Consider the following 18,557-nt stretch of genomic DNA (forward strand, 5'->3'; position numbering starts at 1 on the left):
CTGAATTCTAGGCAGAGGTTCCCCAAACCTCAATTCTTGACTTCTGTGCACCCACAGGCTCAACTCCATGTGGAAGCTGCCAAGACTTGGTGCTTGCACCTTCTAAAGCCATGGCCTGAGCTGTACCTTAACTCCTTTTAGTCGTGGCTGGAGTGGCTGGGATGCAGGGCACCAAGTCCCTAGGCTGCACACAGCAGAGGGTCCCTGGGCCCAGAACATGGAACCATCTTTTCTTCTTAGGCCTCTAGACCTGTGATGGGACGTGAAGAACTTTGACAGTCCCTAGAGACATTTTCCCCATTGTCAGCTCCTTGTTACTCATGCAAATTTCTACAGTCAGCTTGAATTTCTCCTCAGAAAATGGGATTTTCCTTTCTATCACATTGTCAGAATGGAAATTTTCCAAACTTTTATGCTCTCCTTCCCTTATAAACTGAATGCCTTCAACAGCACTCAAGTCACCTCTTGAATGCTTTGCTGCTTAGAAATTTCTTCTGCCAGATACCCTAAATCATCTTTGTCAAGTTCAAAGTTCCACAAATCTCTAGGGCAGGGGAAAAATGCTGCCAGTCTCTTTGTTAAACATAACAAGAGTCACCTTTGCTCCAGTTCCAAACAAGCTCCTCATCTCCATCTGAGACCACCTAAGTCTGGATTTCATTGTCCATATCATTATCAGCATTTTGGTCAAAGCCATTCAACAAGTCCCTAGGATGTTTCAAACTGTCCCACATTTTCCTGTCTTCTGAGCCCTCCTAACCGTTCCAACCTCTGCCTGTTACCCAGTTCCAAAGTTACTTCCACATTTTTGGGTATCTTTTCAGCAGCACCCCCACTACTGGTATCAATTTACTATAATAGGACATTTTCATACTACTGACAAAGACATTCCTGAGAACAGTCAATTTACGAAAGAAAGAGATTCCACAGGGCTGTGGAGGCCTCACAATCATGGTGGAAGGTGAAAGGCATGTCTCACATGGCAGCAAACAAGAGAAGTGAATTTGTTCAGGGAAACTCTCCTTTATAAGATTTCCTGACACTTTTTCACTATCATAAGAGTAGCATGGGAAAGACCTGCCCCCATGATTCAATTACCTCCCATCAGGTCCTTCCCAGAACACATAGGAATTAGGGGGCTACAGCTGAAGTGAGCCATAATTGTGCCATTGCACTCAAACTTGGGTGACAGATTGAGGCCCTGTCTCAAAAAAAACAAAAACAAAAACAAAACTGTATATTTCTGGCATGTCAACCACATTCACCTCATTATGCAAAACACTTATTGAAATTTTACCTCTTGTAAAACTAAAACTAAATATGCGTTAAATAACATTTACCCATTTTATGCTGTCTTGAGCCCTTGACAAACACCATTTCACATTCTGTTTTTATGAGTGTGACTATTTTATATCTCATATAAGTGAAATCATAACATCCATCATTTTGTTATTGGCTTATTTCACTTGAAATATATTCTCAAAGTGTATCTTTAAATGTCACAAGATTTTTTTTTAAGACTGAATAATATTCCATTGTATTAAATATGTCTTCAAGGGTCCATGTTGCATGTTTTTATATAGATTCATAAACGGAATTGCTGTATTTGATAGTAAAAAAAAAAAGGAATTAGGGAGCTACAATTCAAGATGAGATTTGGGTGGGGACCCAGCTAAACCATATCAGGCACTGTGAGGGCAATCCGCCTCCTGGACCTCTCCTGGGTGCATGCCCCACTATGCCCAACCCAGGTACACTTCCCTAACAGCTCAGGGTATCCTTTGTCCCCCGCTCCTCCTCTGCTGTAAGTCCCTCAACCTCCAACCTGGTTTTAAATTTATATTGCAGCATGCATGTGTTTGTGTCTGTTTGTAGGAGAGTGGTGGAGGGAAGGTTCACAGCCTGGGTGCCTTTTGGTAAATCCATGCCTCATCCATGGTACCACAGATCATGTTATAGTGCTTGCACACCATGTGTCATCAGGCACTGATACAAGGGAAGGGGGTCAGTGCCCTGGAGCTTCCAAAATAGATGGGGGGAAAAGCGAGTTACAAAAGTGCATATAGAACAAAATCTTTGTGTAAGACAGGAAGTGCTTGGACAAAACAGGAAGAAAGAAATTCTTTTGTTTTCCACCAAAGCTCGTTGGAGAGGCTCATATTTTAGAGCCTCTCCAATGAGCTTTGAGAAAAAGAGATATTTTATATGGCCAGAAAATGTAGTTACTCACAGTCATCTATTCCCCAAGGTTTCTGGTTAATTGTGCTCACATCCTATTTGGCCCTGGGTCCCATTGCATTTTTCAGGTCAGGATGAGTTCCCAGTGGTTTTACACTGATTTCCCTAAGTAAAAGGTGTGTACTGCCCATCTGGAATCATAGAAAATGCACAGCAGAGTAGAAATGGAACTCAGATGACTTCAACAAAGTCCTTCATTTTATAAATGAGGACACTGAGACACATAATGTATTTTGGCTGTCCATTTGAGTCTCCTACATGGGTGATCTGATTGGGGAAAAATGGAAGACAAGGTCCTGGATGTTTGAGAAGTTCAAGTTCAGGACCTGATGGGATTAGTTTTATTCTCAGAATACCACTTGGCTTGTTTTCTAGAGATGCAAATTTCTGGTGGGTTACAAAAAAAAAATGCACATTGGTGGGGCTCTCACTTCCATTCTTTCTTTTACTAGGGAAGGACCAAAGCCTCCCCCCAAACATTAAAAAACCCAACCATGTCCTCCAGACATACCTTTTCTTGGCTCCCCCAGCTAGCTCCGGAGCAGTCAAACATTCCTCCCATCCTTTTCTGCCTCCTTTCTCACAGCGTCAGTTTAATTGACTTTTCTCTGAATCCCAAGCATCAGGAAGAAAGAGCCCCAAGACTTCATGGTGCATTTTGTTTTAAGTTGTTTAAATTACTTAGTTCTAGCTACTTGTTACCGTTTTGGTGTTTGTCCTCTCCAAAACTTATTTGAAACTTGGTCCCGAATGCTGCTGTGTCGGAACGTGGGGCATGATGAAAGGTGATTGGGTTATGAGAGCATGGCCCTTGTGAATGCATGGATGCCATTGTTGTGGGAGTAGGTTCTTTGTTGTGAGCATGGGCTGATATAAAGTGAGCCTGGTACCTCCTGCTTACTGTCTTTTGCATGCATGTGCTTGTCCTTCTACTTTTCTGCCATGTGATGACACAGTTTGGAAGCCCTCACCAGAAGCTACCACCATGACCTTGGGCATCCCAGGCTGCAGAAATGTAAGGCAAATAAACTCCTTTTCTGTATAAATATCCAGCCTCAGGCACTCTGTTATAGCAACAGAAAATGGACTAAGACACCACCTTAGGAAAAATGATCTTTTTATAAGGCTTAGCCCAGTTTCCCAGGGAGTTTGTTTGTTCGCATTGGTATTGGGGTCAAAACTTCGTGTACTATCAGTGATACCTGGCCTTCTGTTTTATAATCCTTATCTCCCTTCAGCAGCCACACCTAGAAGGAATGAGCAGAGATCTTGGCATTTTTGTTTCCCTGCTATAAAATACCAAGGCTGGCTGGGTGTGGTGGCTCAGCCTGTAACCCCAGCACTTTGGAAGGCTGAGGCGGGCAGATAACCAAAGGTCAGGAGTTCAAGACCAGCCTGGCCAACATGGCGAAACCCTGTCTCTACCTGAGATACAAAAATTAGGTGGGCGTGGTGGTGTGTGGCTGTAATCCCAGCTACTAGGGAGGCTGAAGCAAGAGAATCTCTTGAACCCAGGAAGCAGAGACTGCAGTGAACCGAGATTGCATGACTGCACTCCAGCCTGGGCAACAGAGCAAGAATCTATCTCAAAAAAAAAAAAAAAAATACCAGGGCCCAGGGAGTTTGGGCTGGTAATACTAACCACCAAAATCTTACAATCTAGTTGCAAGAAAAGATCACACCCCTCATCGTTAAAGCCAATGCGAAACAACATGTGAATAAGTGCCTGATGGAGGATTAAAGGCAAGAAGTATTGTTAAAGACGAAAAATATTTCCACGTTTGTTCCTCAGGCCCGTTTCCGATGTTGGTTAATTGTGGTCACATCCCACTTGGCCCTGGGTTCAAGGCCAAGGAAGTGTTTGCTTATGTAAACCACAGAAACTGCTTCGATGACACTTGCTTTCCCCATCTCTAAAGGAGGAATAAAACCTGTCCTGCTGACTTCTCAGAGGATCAGTTTCAGACAGAAATAAGATAAAGCTTGCACAGTGCTACCAAATGAGGGACCTCCATAGCTCGCTTCTGTGGCTGCTCTTAGGGCCTACTTTTACCTCTTATCAACTATTTTGCACATGTTGACCTGAGCCTTTCAACGGGCCAGAGGCAAATACATAGCTTAAAGAAGAAGCAGGAAGGAGGCACATTACAGATAGACATTTTATGATGTGCTTTATGGTTTACAAATCACTTAAAGTTCACTATTTATTTTGATTCTTATAAGAACTTTCTTTATGGAAAGAATCATTATCCTCATTTCATCTCCTAGATAAAAAGTAAATCATGTAGCACATAGATGGTTTTCCCAAGGCTTTGGAGGAGATGGTAGAGCTGGGATTTGGATCTAGTTTTCTCTGAGTCAAATTCCTTCAATCTTTCCTCAAAGTCGCTTTCATTTTGTCCTTTAACATCTGAGCAGGCACAGAACACATGCTGTATCTTGGGTTCAGAACACATGCCATGTCTTCTTACTTTCCTTGCCCCCTTTCTTCCCTGACAACATCACACCCGAGGAATAGCACAGAGGCGGTGACTGACTGGGGAAATGGTGACGCCCATTCTAAACTTCAGGCTCAGCTTCTCATTGTCTGGGGGCCTGAAGGTAAATTTTTGCACAAGGGAAGTGAAGAAAATAAACAGCTCAGATCTGGCCAACTGTTCTCCGAGGCATGCCCGCTTTCCTGTAAGACAAAATCAAAAGACAAGTTATCTTCTCAGGCGGCACTGGTGCCTAGCAGAGATTGGTATCCTCAATCACATCCTAAAAAAACCGGAGCAGAGTAAGGGCCTGTAGGCTCCAGCACTTTCTGGCCAGCCACTTATTTAAGTCTGACAACCACTTGGGTTCACCAATGCATAGAAAGCAGAAGTCCAGAAACACAAAGTCAAATGCCTTCAGGGGTCAGGCAGGCGAGCTTCCAGGGTGAAATTGCAGGGTGTAGGACCGTAGAAGTGGAATGCCTGGGCTGAGCTAGAAAGTGGGTGTTTAGCCTAAGGGCTTTAAAAAATCATTTAACAAACATGACCAGAAAAGGACAACAAAAACAACCAAACATGTTAACTTTTTTAATCCTTAAAAGGAAATTGTTCAAAATATAAGGAGGTCAATGTCAGAAGAGAATTCCTAAGGTATAAGTCATCTTTTCCTTGTGCCACATTTCCTCCTTAATCATGGGGGGCCTACTGGCATGGCTGGCCCTCTGTATTGGGATTGCTTTGGCTTCCATCCTTCAGACTTGTATCTCCTGATCCATTTAACTGGTCCTCATCCTATCGTATCTTCTGTGGGACTCCCCAGATAAATTGCTTGCCTTCTATGAATTTCATTCTTCTCAGTCAGAGAAAGAGATGGTGAGAACAAAATAGCTTCAATTTCTCCCTCTCCTTGGCTCCACATCATCTGCAATGTGATGTCATAGCTCTTCCCATCAAAAATTGTAGTAATATCCCCTCCCCTGAAACTGGGGCTGGCCTTATGACTGGCATTGGCCAACATAATGCAATGGAAGTGATGGTGTGTCAGTTCCCAGTCTGGACCTTAAGAGGCCTGTGTGCTTCTATTCTCCCCTTTTGACCTTATCACCACCATGTGACTAGGCCAGGACAGCTTGCTGGAGGATGAGGGATAATGTGAGAAGAGCCCCACTGTCCCAGCTGAGGATTAGCCATCAGCCTGTTGACCTCTAGCCAAGATCAAAGAGATCAAGGGGGCCCAGCCAAGATTAGCAGAGTCACATATCTGACTTCTAGACTTGTGAGCAATAATTCATGCTTACTGTTTTAAGCTGCAGAGTTTTGGACTCTTTGTTATGTAGCAATATGCTAACTGATGAATATGTTATGAAATTGGTCAATCTTAAAGTAGAGAAGCCTCTAAATGGGGAAGTAAGCTACATTCTAGTCATACTAGAGCGAACACTATACTACAATATAAAAACTTGCGTTTTAGGTCCTGTTCCGCAAGTTCCTTGAGCATATAATCTTGGATAAGAAACAACTCTCTCTTATTTTTCGTTATCTTAAATTAAAAGGAGATGCTGATCCATTTCCTGTCTATCTATTAATAACTGCAAATGAAGTATCTAAGAGAGTGCAATACAACTCTCAATAACAAAGCAGCAGAGAGCAACCATGTATAGTTTTTAAAAATACTACTGCTAATGCAGATAAGATATATATATATATATATGTGCGTGCGTGTGTGTGTGTGTATATATATATATATTTTTTTTTAACAGGAGACATGAAGCAACTCTGAGAAAGAGGCTTCAGTCATGTGAAGAAAAGGTATCCAGGCATCACTTAGCCTAGAAGATCCTTTTTCCTTTCAAAGCCATGGACTTCTAACAAGATTTCCCTCATCGTAGATGCAGCTAGCATTGGGTGAAGCATTTTTGTGGAATGCAGAGAAGGTCACATTGCTAGCATTTCCATATGAATGTGGTGCAAGAGCCAAAAAACAGGAATAATTAATTATCATAACCGGAACATAGCAGCTGAAACTTTGTGCTGTAATACAAAATTTGAAGCTACTGTAGACAGGAAGACTGGAAGATATTCCTACATCTTATATCAGCTTTCCTATTCAAAGTGAATTGTCCAATGTGAGCACAGGTGACAGAATCAAATAAAAAGACAAAGACAGAATCTATCATCAGAATCAGCCCAGAGACACCTAAGGCAACACAGCACATGGGCTGATCGTGGGCTTTGGAGTCACACCAACGTGGGTCGTTCCACTTCTGCCCTTTCTGAAACTTAGTGTCATCCTCAGCAAAATGATCTTGTCTCAGAACATCAATACCTACTTTAAATTAACAATAAGCAAACTATCATGCGTTCCACAGTGTGGGTTTGTATAGCATTTAGTTATTTTCAGTAGGTAGTGTTAGGAAGAACACACACTTTAGTTTTTGATAAGTCTGGTTGACTTTGATCCTAGCTCTGCCATATGAGTTTAATGACTTTAGTTTCTATACTTGGTTAAGCCTCAGTTTCCTTATCACTAAAGTGGTTATAGTAATATAAACTTTATATAATTACACTAGAACAGATGCATCATGGCAGCAGTTTTGCTTTGTTTTCTGTTTCACTCATTCATTGTCATACTGCCAGGGCTGAATGTTTGACACATAATAGATGCTCAGTAAATATTGATGGAATTAAAGAATTGTGACATTATTTGAAACAATCTACGCAACATATCTAACTCAAAACCTGGAATACACTAAGAATTTTTGTTATTGATTTTTCAATGTCTTGAGTTAAAAATATCTTTTTGGACCTGGTTATCTTAAAAACAGGAGAAAAAAAGAGTTTTCACTACCTCTTATTTCCTAATTTTCAAGTTACATATTATATAAATGTATTAATTAGATTTTAAAAAAGGAATTAAAATTTACAAACTACAAAGAACATTTTCAAGGGAGTCCTTAGAGAGTAGAATCCAATCTACTTAAGCCACTGACTGATGCCCATGTGGCAAATAAGTTTCTCCTTCCCCTTGTTCCTCTCTATCTCCTATGATAGATCAGCTCTATTTCTGTATGAGTGGGCAGCCCTTAAAAAGAACTGAGGACTTTTTAAAATTTAGTAAAGAGGGCAGCACCCCGCCGGGCACGGTGGCTCATGCCCATAATCTCAGCACTTTTGGAGGCTGAGGCGGGTGGATCACCTGAGGTCAGGAGTTCCAGATCAGCCTGGCCAACATGGTGAAACCCTGTCTCTACTAAAAATATAAAAAATTTGCCTGGCATAGTGGTGCATGCCTGTAATCCCAGTTACTCAGGAGGCTGAAGCAGGAGAATTGCTTGAATCTGGGGAGGCGGAGGTTGCAGTGAGCAGAGATCGTGCCATTGCACTCCAACCTGGGCAACAAGAGTAAAATTCCGTTTCAAAAAAAAAAAAAACAAAAACAGATGGCAGCCCCCAATCCTCTTTGTGAGCTGGAGGTGGAGTCTGGGTCTCTGTCCCCAGTGTTCCAGAGGACAGAACGCAGAAAAGCTGCAATCTCCAGCAGAGGAAAGGGAGGGCTTAGGAAGTAAGGACAGGCTGAAGCAATGCCCAGCCCTGGAAATCCCAGAGCTGTACCCAACAGCAAGATGGAGTGAGTCACACTGGCCAGGCTGTCTGGACACATTCCAACGAAAGCAAGGGAATACAGGGAGAGGACAGGGGAGGGTGGGAGAGGGGCCCTGGACTCCCATCCGCCTGTTTATTACAACTTACCTATTGAGAAAGGCATAAAGGCTTCCCTTTTCTTAAACTGTCCATTCTCCAGAAAATGCTCTGGATTGAACGTGTCAGGGGTGGCCCACTCTGTGGGGTCCCTGTGCAGCGCCATCAAATTGGTCAGGATCATGGTCCCCTAGAGAAGGCAGCAGAGAGTCAGGCAAGGCTTGACCCATGAAAAAGCACATCTGTGCAGAGGGGTGGTCGTCCTCTGGCTTCCATGCTGGGAGCCTGATCATACTCTGAACTGCCCCACCCTCCCCCACTGTGGTACACAGTCTCTTGTGCCCCCCAACCCAGGGCCCTTCTCTTTGTCTGGGACAGCTTACAAATTAGATTGGATTTCCCTGCTGGGAATTTTAAGAGAGGTGCTTGGCTACTGTGACTGCAGGATGGATCTTCCTTACAGGGATAGGTCGGTTTAGGTAGGTCTTGGAAGGAGGGGACATGAATATACTGATGAGAGAATAATGCAACAGTCAGTCTGCACTGTACCAAAACCAGCCCAGCTGCTCAGTGAAGCCATAATGATGGCAGCCCTACCAAGGTAAAAGACATCTCATTCATCTTGGTTTTGCCATTCTCTTTCCTCCAGTGTCTAGTACATGGCACCTGGCACCCCATTCCCCACAGTATGTTTAGTAATAGATCAGGTAGCTCCAGAAAGGAGTCCCTATCCATCCAGGTACATACTAAGAAACACAGGAATCCCTAGAGGGAGGTTTTCCCTTACTCTGCCTTTATCCAACCCATCAGTGAGACTGGTCAATTTTGCTTTCACCTCCATTCCATGTCCGCCATGCCCACTTAGCCCAGACTGCTTCCTGGCTTCCTGGACCCCCTGTAATAGTTTTCTATGCCCCAAAGCCTCTGGCCTCATTCAATCTGCTTCACACTCTGGAAGAGAGTGAGCTTCCAGCATGATTTGGTCATGTCACTCCCCACCCCCCACAGCCTCCCACTGCTCATACCTAGGACTTGACACACTTCAATAGTTACCCATTGCTCTCAGGGCAAAGCCCCATCACCTGGTCCCTGTCTGGGCCACTCTCTTCCTCTGCCTGCACTCCCACTACAGGACCCTTCTTTCAGTTTCTCAAACATGCTGTGTTCCTAGTTATTTCAAAACTCTTTTTAAATGCTGTTTGCCTTGCGAGGAACGTTCTTCCTCCCCACTTTGTCATCAAGCTGACTCTTAATCATCCATTAATCCTCAACTCAAATATCACTTCCTTTTGGAAGGCTTCCCTGACCACTCCTGCTAGTCTGTGTTTTTAAAGACCACAGTGAGTTTTTTGGGGGGAGGCAGTTATCATGTTTCTAAATAAGTACTTGCATGATTAATTTTCTCAGGGTTGTTTTGCCAGACCTGAGCATTTCAGGTACTTAGTGTTTGTTGCATTCATTCAAATATTAACATATTAATATAATATTAATTCAAGAAATGAATGTCAGTAATTTTCAATATTAGGAATAACTGCTATTGTCAGCACTTTCTGTACTAATCACTAGGTTAAATGGCCTACATGCATGATTTCATTTTATCTCCAAGTGGATCTTGGAAGGTAGGTTTCAATGCATTTTACAGATGAAGAAGCTGAAGCTTTGAGAGGTAAAAATAATGGGCCCAGAGTCACACAGTAGGAAGAGGCAGAGCCATGATTTAAACTAGGTCTATTTGACATCAAAGTGATAGGTTGTACGTAGACTGTGTAACACACAGTTACTTCAATTTGTCAGTTCCCAAGATGGTTATTAAAGCTGACAAAAATCAGTGGCAGAAGTCTGTTGAGTTGAGCTGGTTTCCTTGAGTTAAATAAACTGCTAGAAAAATGCAAACTGCACCTGGGGAATTTAGACCTCAGCCTTTACCCACTGGATGGTCAATCAGTAAGGAAATAGTAAATGTAACAGCTGCTTTTCCTGGCTCTGCAAGAATAGTACCAAGCAGTGTCCAATGGGTGAACTCTTCTGATTCTGTCTCTTGAGATTTTCCCCAGGTATGACACACTCAGAGGAACTTAGATAAACTGGGAGAGATCCACAGAGGCTGACCGTAGTGGTGAGAAAGCAAGGAAAGGAACTGAAGATGTGCAGTGTGTGGAGAGAGCACTAGAGGGCACAGGATGGCTGTCTGCAGAGGTCCGAAGGGTGGCGAGTGGGTGACGTCAGAATTCTGTTTGTTGCAGAAACAGAAAATGAAATACTGCACGTTCTTATTTATAAGGGGAGCTAAACATTGGGTAGATATGGACATAAAGACAGGAGCAATAGACACTGGAGATTACTGGAGGAGAGAGGAGGGACAAGGGTTGAAAAACTACCAATTGGGTACTATGCCAGCCACCTGAGTAATGGTTCAATCGTAATCCAGTCTTAAGCATCATGCAACGTACCCTTGTAGCAAAACCTACACATGTACTCCCTCAACCTAAAACAAAAGTTGAAAGAAAAGAAACAGTTCCATTTATGAGTACAGGGAGTTTAACCGAGACCAACTGAAAAAATAGCAGGGAGATGCTTTTAAAGTTAAAGTAAAGCAACTCCTGTGCAGGGAGCACGGTCTGTACAACAAAACCAGAACAGATCTGCTTTCAGATCCCAACTCTTTGTAGTGGAGAGGTCTCATGCAAACCTAATTTTTCTGAGGCTTGACTTCGCGATCCATAACATGGGAATAACAAGCTTCTTCTGAGTAAACTTATTCAGAGAATTGATTAAGGCATTTTGAAAGAGGCCACATTGTCCACGAACCATAATCATTGCTTAATAAATGTTCGCTCCTTTCTTTCCCTTTCCAGAAATGAGTATTGCACATGCTTAGATTGGCTTCCTTGTAAGATAATAAATTACACATCATGGGACTATAAGAAAAAAACTGGAAAAATACCTGTGGGGATATTATGTTAAAAACACCAGCATTAATGTGATGTTGGCCCAGGTGGTCTTAAATGTCCTTTCACATTTTAACATTCTAGAATCCCAGGATCAGGAAGCAGAATTTCCCAAAGTTTAGCAGATCCCTAGTCTGGTGAGATGTTCTACCAAAACAAAAACAGAAAAAAAAACGTGTTCTATGATAAAGTCTGACCTAGAACTGCTGCCTGTCGTGGGCTCACAGACTCACAATGCACACTAGCATAGTAAAAACACTGAGAAGCCCCACAGCAAAGGAAAGCCAGTCTTTATCTAAACATATTTGACGTAGGAATCCTTCCTGCTCCCTTCCCCACAATACCTATTTATATCTAGTTGAAGACTACACATAAAGAAAATCTAGTATTATATCGGGTATAATATATCTTTCTCTTCCATTTAAATGATTCCTTAGGACAAGATTAAATGTCACTTCTCAAGTTCAGGTTTCTACCACCTAAAAGATGGGCTTGAAGACCCGTGGTCAGGCATACTTAGTTACCTTGGGCAGGTGGTACCCAGCAAAAGTACTATCAACTGTGACTTCCCTGGGAACATTCAGGGGGATGATGTTGCCCATTCTCTGCACCTCATGGATGACAGCATTGGTGTAGGGCATGGACTCCCGGACGGCGGTGCTCGGCTGCTGCCCCTGGCCGATCACTCTGTCAATCTCAGCTTGTACTTTTTCTGGTAAAGAAAGGAGGGTTCTATTATTTTTTCAACATTTCTGCTTTATTTTAAAGAGGTATGAGTGGTTTCCAAGATCTCATCTGTTGTATTTCAATTAGTGACCAGGTTGCAAGAAATAAAATGGTTCTTATCCTTTTGAAAGGCTCATTCAGAAAACTACAACTCTGTAAATCTTTTTGAGCCCGGTTAGGCTATGTGGTGGAATAATCAAGATTAACATGACTAAACTCCATCAGACCCCAGCAGACTTGGTGTCTGGTGAAGACCCACTTTCTGGTATATAAATGGCACTTTCTCACTGTGTCCTTACATAGTAGAAAGAGTGAGGCAGCTCTCTGGAGTCTCTTTGATAACAGTGCGACTCCCATTCCTGAAGGCTAATCACCTCCCAGAGCTTCCACCTCCTGTATCATCATACTGGTAACGAGGTTTCAACATGTAACTTTGGGCTAGGGTGGGCCAAATATTCAACCCATAGCAGATCTACAGACTCTAAGTTCTCAGGTAGACATATAAGAGCGGAAAGTGGGCCCTGAGGTGAGACCAATCGGGTTGCAAACTCTTGCTCCACAATATTGATGCTGCAAGTTACTTACACTCTTTAAACCTCAGTTTCCTTATTTGATCAGTGAGGATAAATCTACCTTCATCTTAAGGATGGTTTGAGATTTACATGAACTGATATTTTGAGATTTGTGTGAACATTTAGGACTGCTACCAGTTTCTTTCATTGGTTGAGTGCTCACCTAACCAATGATAGAAACGGATAGAAACTGGTAGCAGTCCTATCTCTTTTCTCTGTCTAGAGTAATAGAGATTTTAGCTGGAGATCTGATTGTCCAGTTAAAGAATATGTTTTACAGTAATTAAGTTGATCATATTACTAAATTCTGGCTAATACAATGTAAGCAGAAATGATGTTTAATCCTTAGAACAAGCTCTTAAAGAAAGGGTATGTGCTTCCTCCCCACTTTTCCCTTCCTACTGTGGAAAGCCTTTTGGTGAGCCATCTTACAGAGTGCTAACAAGGGCATCATTCTAGTCCAACAGAGCAACAAATTGGAAGGAGTCTGAAACCCTAATGGCTTTGCAAAGTCTAGTTTGGATGTTTTCTTACCTGAAAGAGAAATAAACTATCATTTTTGAAAAACATTTTAATTGGGGGTAAAATACCCATAACATAAAATTTACTATCTTAGAATTTTAAAATGGACAGTTGAGTAGTATTAAATATATTCATGTTATTATGCAATCACTCTCCAGAAATTTTTCATCTTGCAAAACTGAAGTCGACTGACTTTATTGATTTCCCTCTTGCCTCTGAGCTTCTTGAGGACAGGGACTCTCTCTTACATTTGTATTACCTGAGCCCATCACAGTTCAGCCTCTATACCCCCTCCCTCAGCCTCTGGCCACCACCATTCTACTTCATTCTCTATGAATTTCACTACTCTAGATAACTCATGTAAGTTGGATCATATAGTGCTTGTGTGTTTGTTTCTAGCCTTTTTAACTGAGCATAACCCTGGATGCATATACCTAAATATACACATATAAAGCATATATTTATGCAGGTGTAGATGAAAAAAATAAAGTTCTGTGAACAAACTTACCTTAGTACATGGGAAGCACTCTGATCTTTTCTATTTCTATCTTAAAAAAATAATACTGGTCTTGATCTACTAAATTGATTTTATGCCTTATTAATAAATGGTTTCCCACATTTAGAAAAACGGTATTGTTAAGAGTTCCAATCCCCCATGTGTTCAAACTGTTCTGGAAGCTGGAGGAAGAAAAATGATTAGAACATCATTCTTGAGTGGACTATAGTCTGTGGGGAAGCTATATGAATAATACAGAATAAGCCTAGTAATAAAGGCACATTACATCATCTATGGAGGGAGAAAATGCCAATAATTTCCTAGGGGAGTACAGAAGCATCTTAGGGAGGTAGTACTTAGCAGATTCTTCAAGAAGATCTAGGAGTTTCCTATGTAGGAAAATTGGGCAGGTAGAGGGAAAAGCATATGTCATGACATAGAGGTATAAATACAGACTGCAAAGAACATGACGGGTCATTTATTGAGGCCACCATGGAGGGAAGGTGGGGCCAACCCTGGACAGGCAGAAGGGGCCTATAATATACACCAGACTAAGGTGTTTGAACATTATCCAGAAGGAAATGGGAAGGCATCGTTTAAAAGAAGGGAAGGGCACAACTAGATTTTCACATCAGAGAGTAACTGTTTCCTGGAACTAGCATAATGTCGACTGACTTCATTGATTTCTCTCTTGCCTCTGAGCTTCTTGAGGACAGGGACTCTCCTACATTTGTATTACCTGGCCCATCACAATTGAGACAGAAAATGTGAAGAACGTGCAGTTTCTGAGTCCTCATCACCTCATGACTGTTCGGTCTTTTTATCCTACAGTGCTGCCTTCTGGCCCTAACTTCAGGCAGCACGCCCCAGGAGGCACTATTTTGCCCTGGTTCAGGCTCACTCACTGACATGCTCACCTTGGATTTCTGGGTAGAGGGCCATGTAAAGCAGGGCCCATCTCAGTGTAGTGGAAGTTGTCTCGGTTCCAGCAAAGAAGAGGTCCAGGGCGCTACAGATGAGGTTTTCTTCATGGAAACTGGAAGTAGGATTGTCTGTGTGCTAGAAAAGGCAATGTTTCATGTTATTTATCGCCCTAATACACAGGGGTTTCATCCTAGGAGGAAATTTGGAAGAAAAGGTCCCCAAAAGAAACAATTTTCTCTTTGGCCTCTTCAGAAGGCAGACTCTTATTACAGCAATATCATTAGCGCTGTTCTGCTCCAAGTGCTGGACACCTTTGGATAGATGAAAATCAAGACAAATATTTTCTTATGTCTGTAATTTGGGGGAAGCTTTTAGTATAGTGCAAGGAGAATAGGATATGAATAAGACAGATTTGGCTTTCAACATTAACCACTTAAATTAGTAGCTGTATGACCTAGGGCAAGTTACTTAACCTCTCTGTTCTTCAGTTTCCTCTTTTATAAACTGGAAATAGCAACGCACACCCCTTAAGAGGGCATTATGAATTATATGAGTGCAAGGGCACATAGCAAGTACTCAACAAATGTTTGTACTGATAACAGAAAGGACAAATGAAATTCCTCTTAAGAACAACAATTCTCATATCTCCTCCATCTTTTCTTTTCCAATTTGAAGCTCACTGATTCTACCAACCATTCCTCATGATACTCTGTCATCTTTACCACCATCCTTTGGAAGCTTCAATTTGTCCAGTGTTCCTCTTCATGTAAATGGGCCCTTCCTTACCTGCACAACATATACAGAGTCTCCTCCTCTGAGGAGAAAACAATACTTCTATAAATGTCATGCCAATAAGTCAAAATAAGAGGGAAAGAAATCTACCATTCTTTCCACTCCAGACGGAGGACTCAATATCTGATATGTAAAGATTATAGTATTGATGCAGTAGTATATGTTAACCAGAGGAGTAACTGTGTTAAAGGCCATGCATCCAATGTGATTTCCTCCTCACTTCTGGCCTATAATGTTGGAAGGTGATTGGTACGAGACAGAAGGGAAGGCAAAAGCCAAACTCGGGCCTTAATAAAGTTGGTCTTTAAACTCTGGGATCCAACTCAGCTTTACTTGTGATCTCTATGGGGACTGAGAAAGGGGTAGGTAATTGGGTCCAGGCCCAACCAATGATAAAACAGGGCTTTGAGGATTAACTGCTATGTTCCCTCTTTGTTTATAGCTCCAGATAACAGTAGAGAGTAGGGGATGGGGATGAAAAGATAGTATTTGGGCATTCACAGGTCCTCAAAACAAATGCCATTAAACCCCATCTTTATCTTTAAGTTCATCACCAATCCTTGAGTTAATGCTACATTTTCTGAAATATTGCCCCTATATTTAGTTCTATAGCAGGCTGAATAATCCCCCCCCAAAGATATCCATCCACATCCAAATGTCTGGAACCTAGCAATGTTACTTTATAGGGAAACAGAAACTTGGCAGATGTGGTTAAGGATTTTGAGATGCGCAGATTAACCTGGATCATCCCAGTGGGCCTAGTATTATCATAATAGTCTTTATTAGAGGGAAATCAGAGGGTCAAAGTCAGAGACAAAGGATGTCAGGATGGAAGCAGATACCAGAGAGAAGAGAGACGCTGTGCTTCTGGCTTTGGAGATGAAGGAGGGGGCCACAAGCCAAGGGATACAGGCAGCTCTAAGAAGCTGGAAAAGTCATAGAAACAGATGCTCCTCCAGCCTATCCAAAGGGAGACAGCCTAGTCAAAACCTTACGTTTAACCCAGTGAAGCTAATTTCATGCTTCTGACATCCAGAACTGTAAGAGAATGAATCTGTGCTATTTTAGGCACCAAGTTTGTGATCATTTATTACAGCAGCAGTTGGAAACTAATATATTCCTATTTGTGCTTTAAGAACAAAATGCAAAATGACTTTGGTTTTCTCACTTTTGACATTTCTTTGAGGTAAGCATCAATAAAGTCTCTTGTTTCTGCAGGATTCCAATCCCTTCTGTGTTTTTCAATCATATGAGAAACAAACAATTTCAGTTTTTGCCAGTGACTGAAGAGAGTTTGGTGGGGTCCAGGCAGGAGTTTCATTATCCATGGAAAGATATTGTAGAGCTAATAGACAAAAACAGAACAATCAGGCAGATAACATGGTGCCATTTTCCCACTTTTTAGACAACAGAAACCATCTTCTCTTTCCATCTCTCTTATTTGCTCACACTTAACCTTGGTTACCCTTGACCCCTCTTTTCTCTCTCACCCCTCTAGCAAAACAGTTCAGCTCTCTGTCAGAAAGATATCCAGTCTCAGACCACTTATCACCACCCCAAGAACTTGCCACCAAAAAAAAATACTTATGAGACATCTGGTGACATCTGAGCACTGGATGAGTGTTGGAAGACATTAAATAATTATTGTTCATATTTTTCAGGTGGAGTGGTATTTTATTTTTGTTAAAATGGGTCTTTTTAGAAATATATGCTGAAATATTTATGGATCAAATAATTGAGGTCTGTAATGTGCTCCAGAATAATTTAGGGACAGTGGGAATGCGGTAGTAGGGCATAGATGCAGATACAATGAGAATGGCCACATGTTGATAATTGTTAGAGCTCATTGATGAGTACACAGTGATTCATGATTGTATTCTCTCTATTATATGTGTTAGTAATTTCAAAAATAAAGTCCTTTTTTTAAACCAAAATTTTTTTAAAATTTTGTAATGCCATACTGCATAATTCAAGGACATTCTTTTTACTGAGAACACCAAGAAAAGATGAAAAAGATACATGTGTACCCACATAAACACACGTACATACAAACCAAGGTAGTGAGGTAGTTTCCAGGATAAGGCTTAGGGGAAGAAGAAAGCCTGGGGGATGAACTCAATACTTGGGGTCAATTTCTCCCCCACACCCCTGCTCCCAGAAATGTCTTCCAAATTCAGCAGTGTCTGAGAGACCAAGAAGCTGAGAAGAGTTTTTGACAAAGACTCAAAGGCTTAGAGCGACAAAAATTGGGGTGTAGGGCCCACCAAGGAAGGAGTGAGGTTTGACCCCAAAGGGCTACACTCTATGGAATTAGAAGATGGATGATATTAAGTGCTGGTGGGCATGCAAATAATGCAATGAGCTTGGAAATCTTCAAATATCTTTTATATCTAGATACATATATAAAAGAAATGAGTGGATGTAACCACAAGAACATATGCACAAGAATGTTCATGGCAGCTTTACTCATAGTATCCAAAACTTGGAAACAACGTAAATGTCCATCAGTACAGAATAGATTAACAAACAGTGGCACATTCATACAATGAAATACTAATCTGCATTAAAAAAGAGAAACCAACACAAATGAATCTCAAAGCAACTTGCTGAGGAAGAAACTGGATACAGAAGAGAACCTCTGAGGGAGGATGGAACTGGATAGGTTGGGGAAGGACACAGGGAAGAGAGACTCAAAGGCAATGGCAGTATTGTTGTTCTTTTTAAAAAGAAAAACATAGGTGGATAGGTGTATGTCATATAGCATGTTGTACTTTACATGCCTGTTAGAAATGGTTTTTGCATATAAATATTTGATATTATTTAAAAAACTAATGTTAACAGATTGATTTTAAATAAGTTTGTGTTGAAATCAATTTTGAAAGATTATATTTTAGCTTCATAAACCCACAAAAAACTACAAGGAAAAACCCATCTGTGTCTGACATTGGCCCCAATTTGTTTAACCAAGATATGGAAAGAGAGCTGCCTTACCTGGCATGTCTTTGAAGTTTCCAAATGTATGACTTCATCCAGTAACTTCAGCAGCTCCTGAAACTGACCATCCTGGTACTCAAAGCGTTTCCCAAAAGTGATGGAGCAAATGATATTGGAAACTGCATTGTTGATCTTGAAGTGAGGGTCAAAAGGCTGTCCTGGAGGTGGA

General features: G+C 41.6%; 1 protein-coding gene across 4 annotated transcripts in view; it reads right to left on the reverse strand.

Moving 5' to 3' along the window:
• Window positions 1-4,392: 4,392 nt before the first annotated feature.
• The window catches only part of CYP2J2 (cytochrome P450 family 2 subfamily J member 2), a 34,968-nt gene continuing 20,803 nt past the window's right edge, over window positions 4,393-18,557 (reverse strand). For all 4 annotated transcript variants that reach the window (XM_064372407.1, XM_064372408.1, XM_021667779.2 and 1 more), the window contains exons 4-9: window positions 18,386-18,546; window positions 16,563-16,739; window positions 14,596-14,737; window positions 11,887-12,074; window positions 8,466-8,604; window positions 4,393-4,918 (exon numbers count right to left, since the gene is read on the reverse strand). In XM_064372407.1, coding sequence (XP_064228477.1) covers window positions 4,740-4,918; window positions 8,466-8,604; window positions 11,887-12,074; window positions 14,596-14,737; window positions 16,563-16,739; window positions 18,386-18,546 — 986 coding nt within the window. In that variant the 3' untranslated portion in view covers window positions 4,393-4,739. The remainder of the gene's footprint in view (window positions 4,919-8,465; window positions 8,605-11,886; window positions 12,075-14,595; window positions 14,738-16,562; window positions 16,740-18,385; window positions 18,547-18,557) is intronic.

This window comes from Aotus nancymaae, unplaced genomic scaffold (genome assembly GCF_030222135.1).
Source record: "Aotus nancymaae isolate 86718 unplaced genomic scaffold, 86718_ANA_hifiasm-v0.15.2.pri h1tg000007l, whole genome shotgun sequence".
NCBI classification, from domain to species: domain Eukaryota; kingdom Metazoa; phylum Chordata; class Mammalia; order Primates; family Aotidae; genus Aotus; species Aotus nancymaae.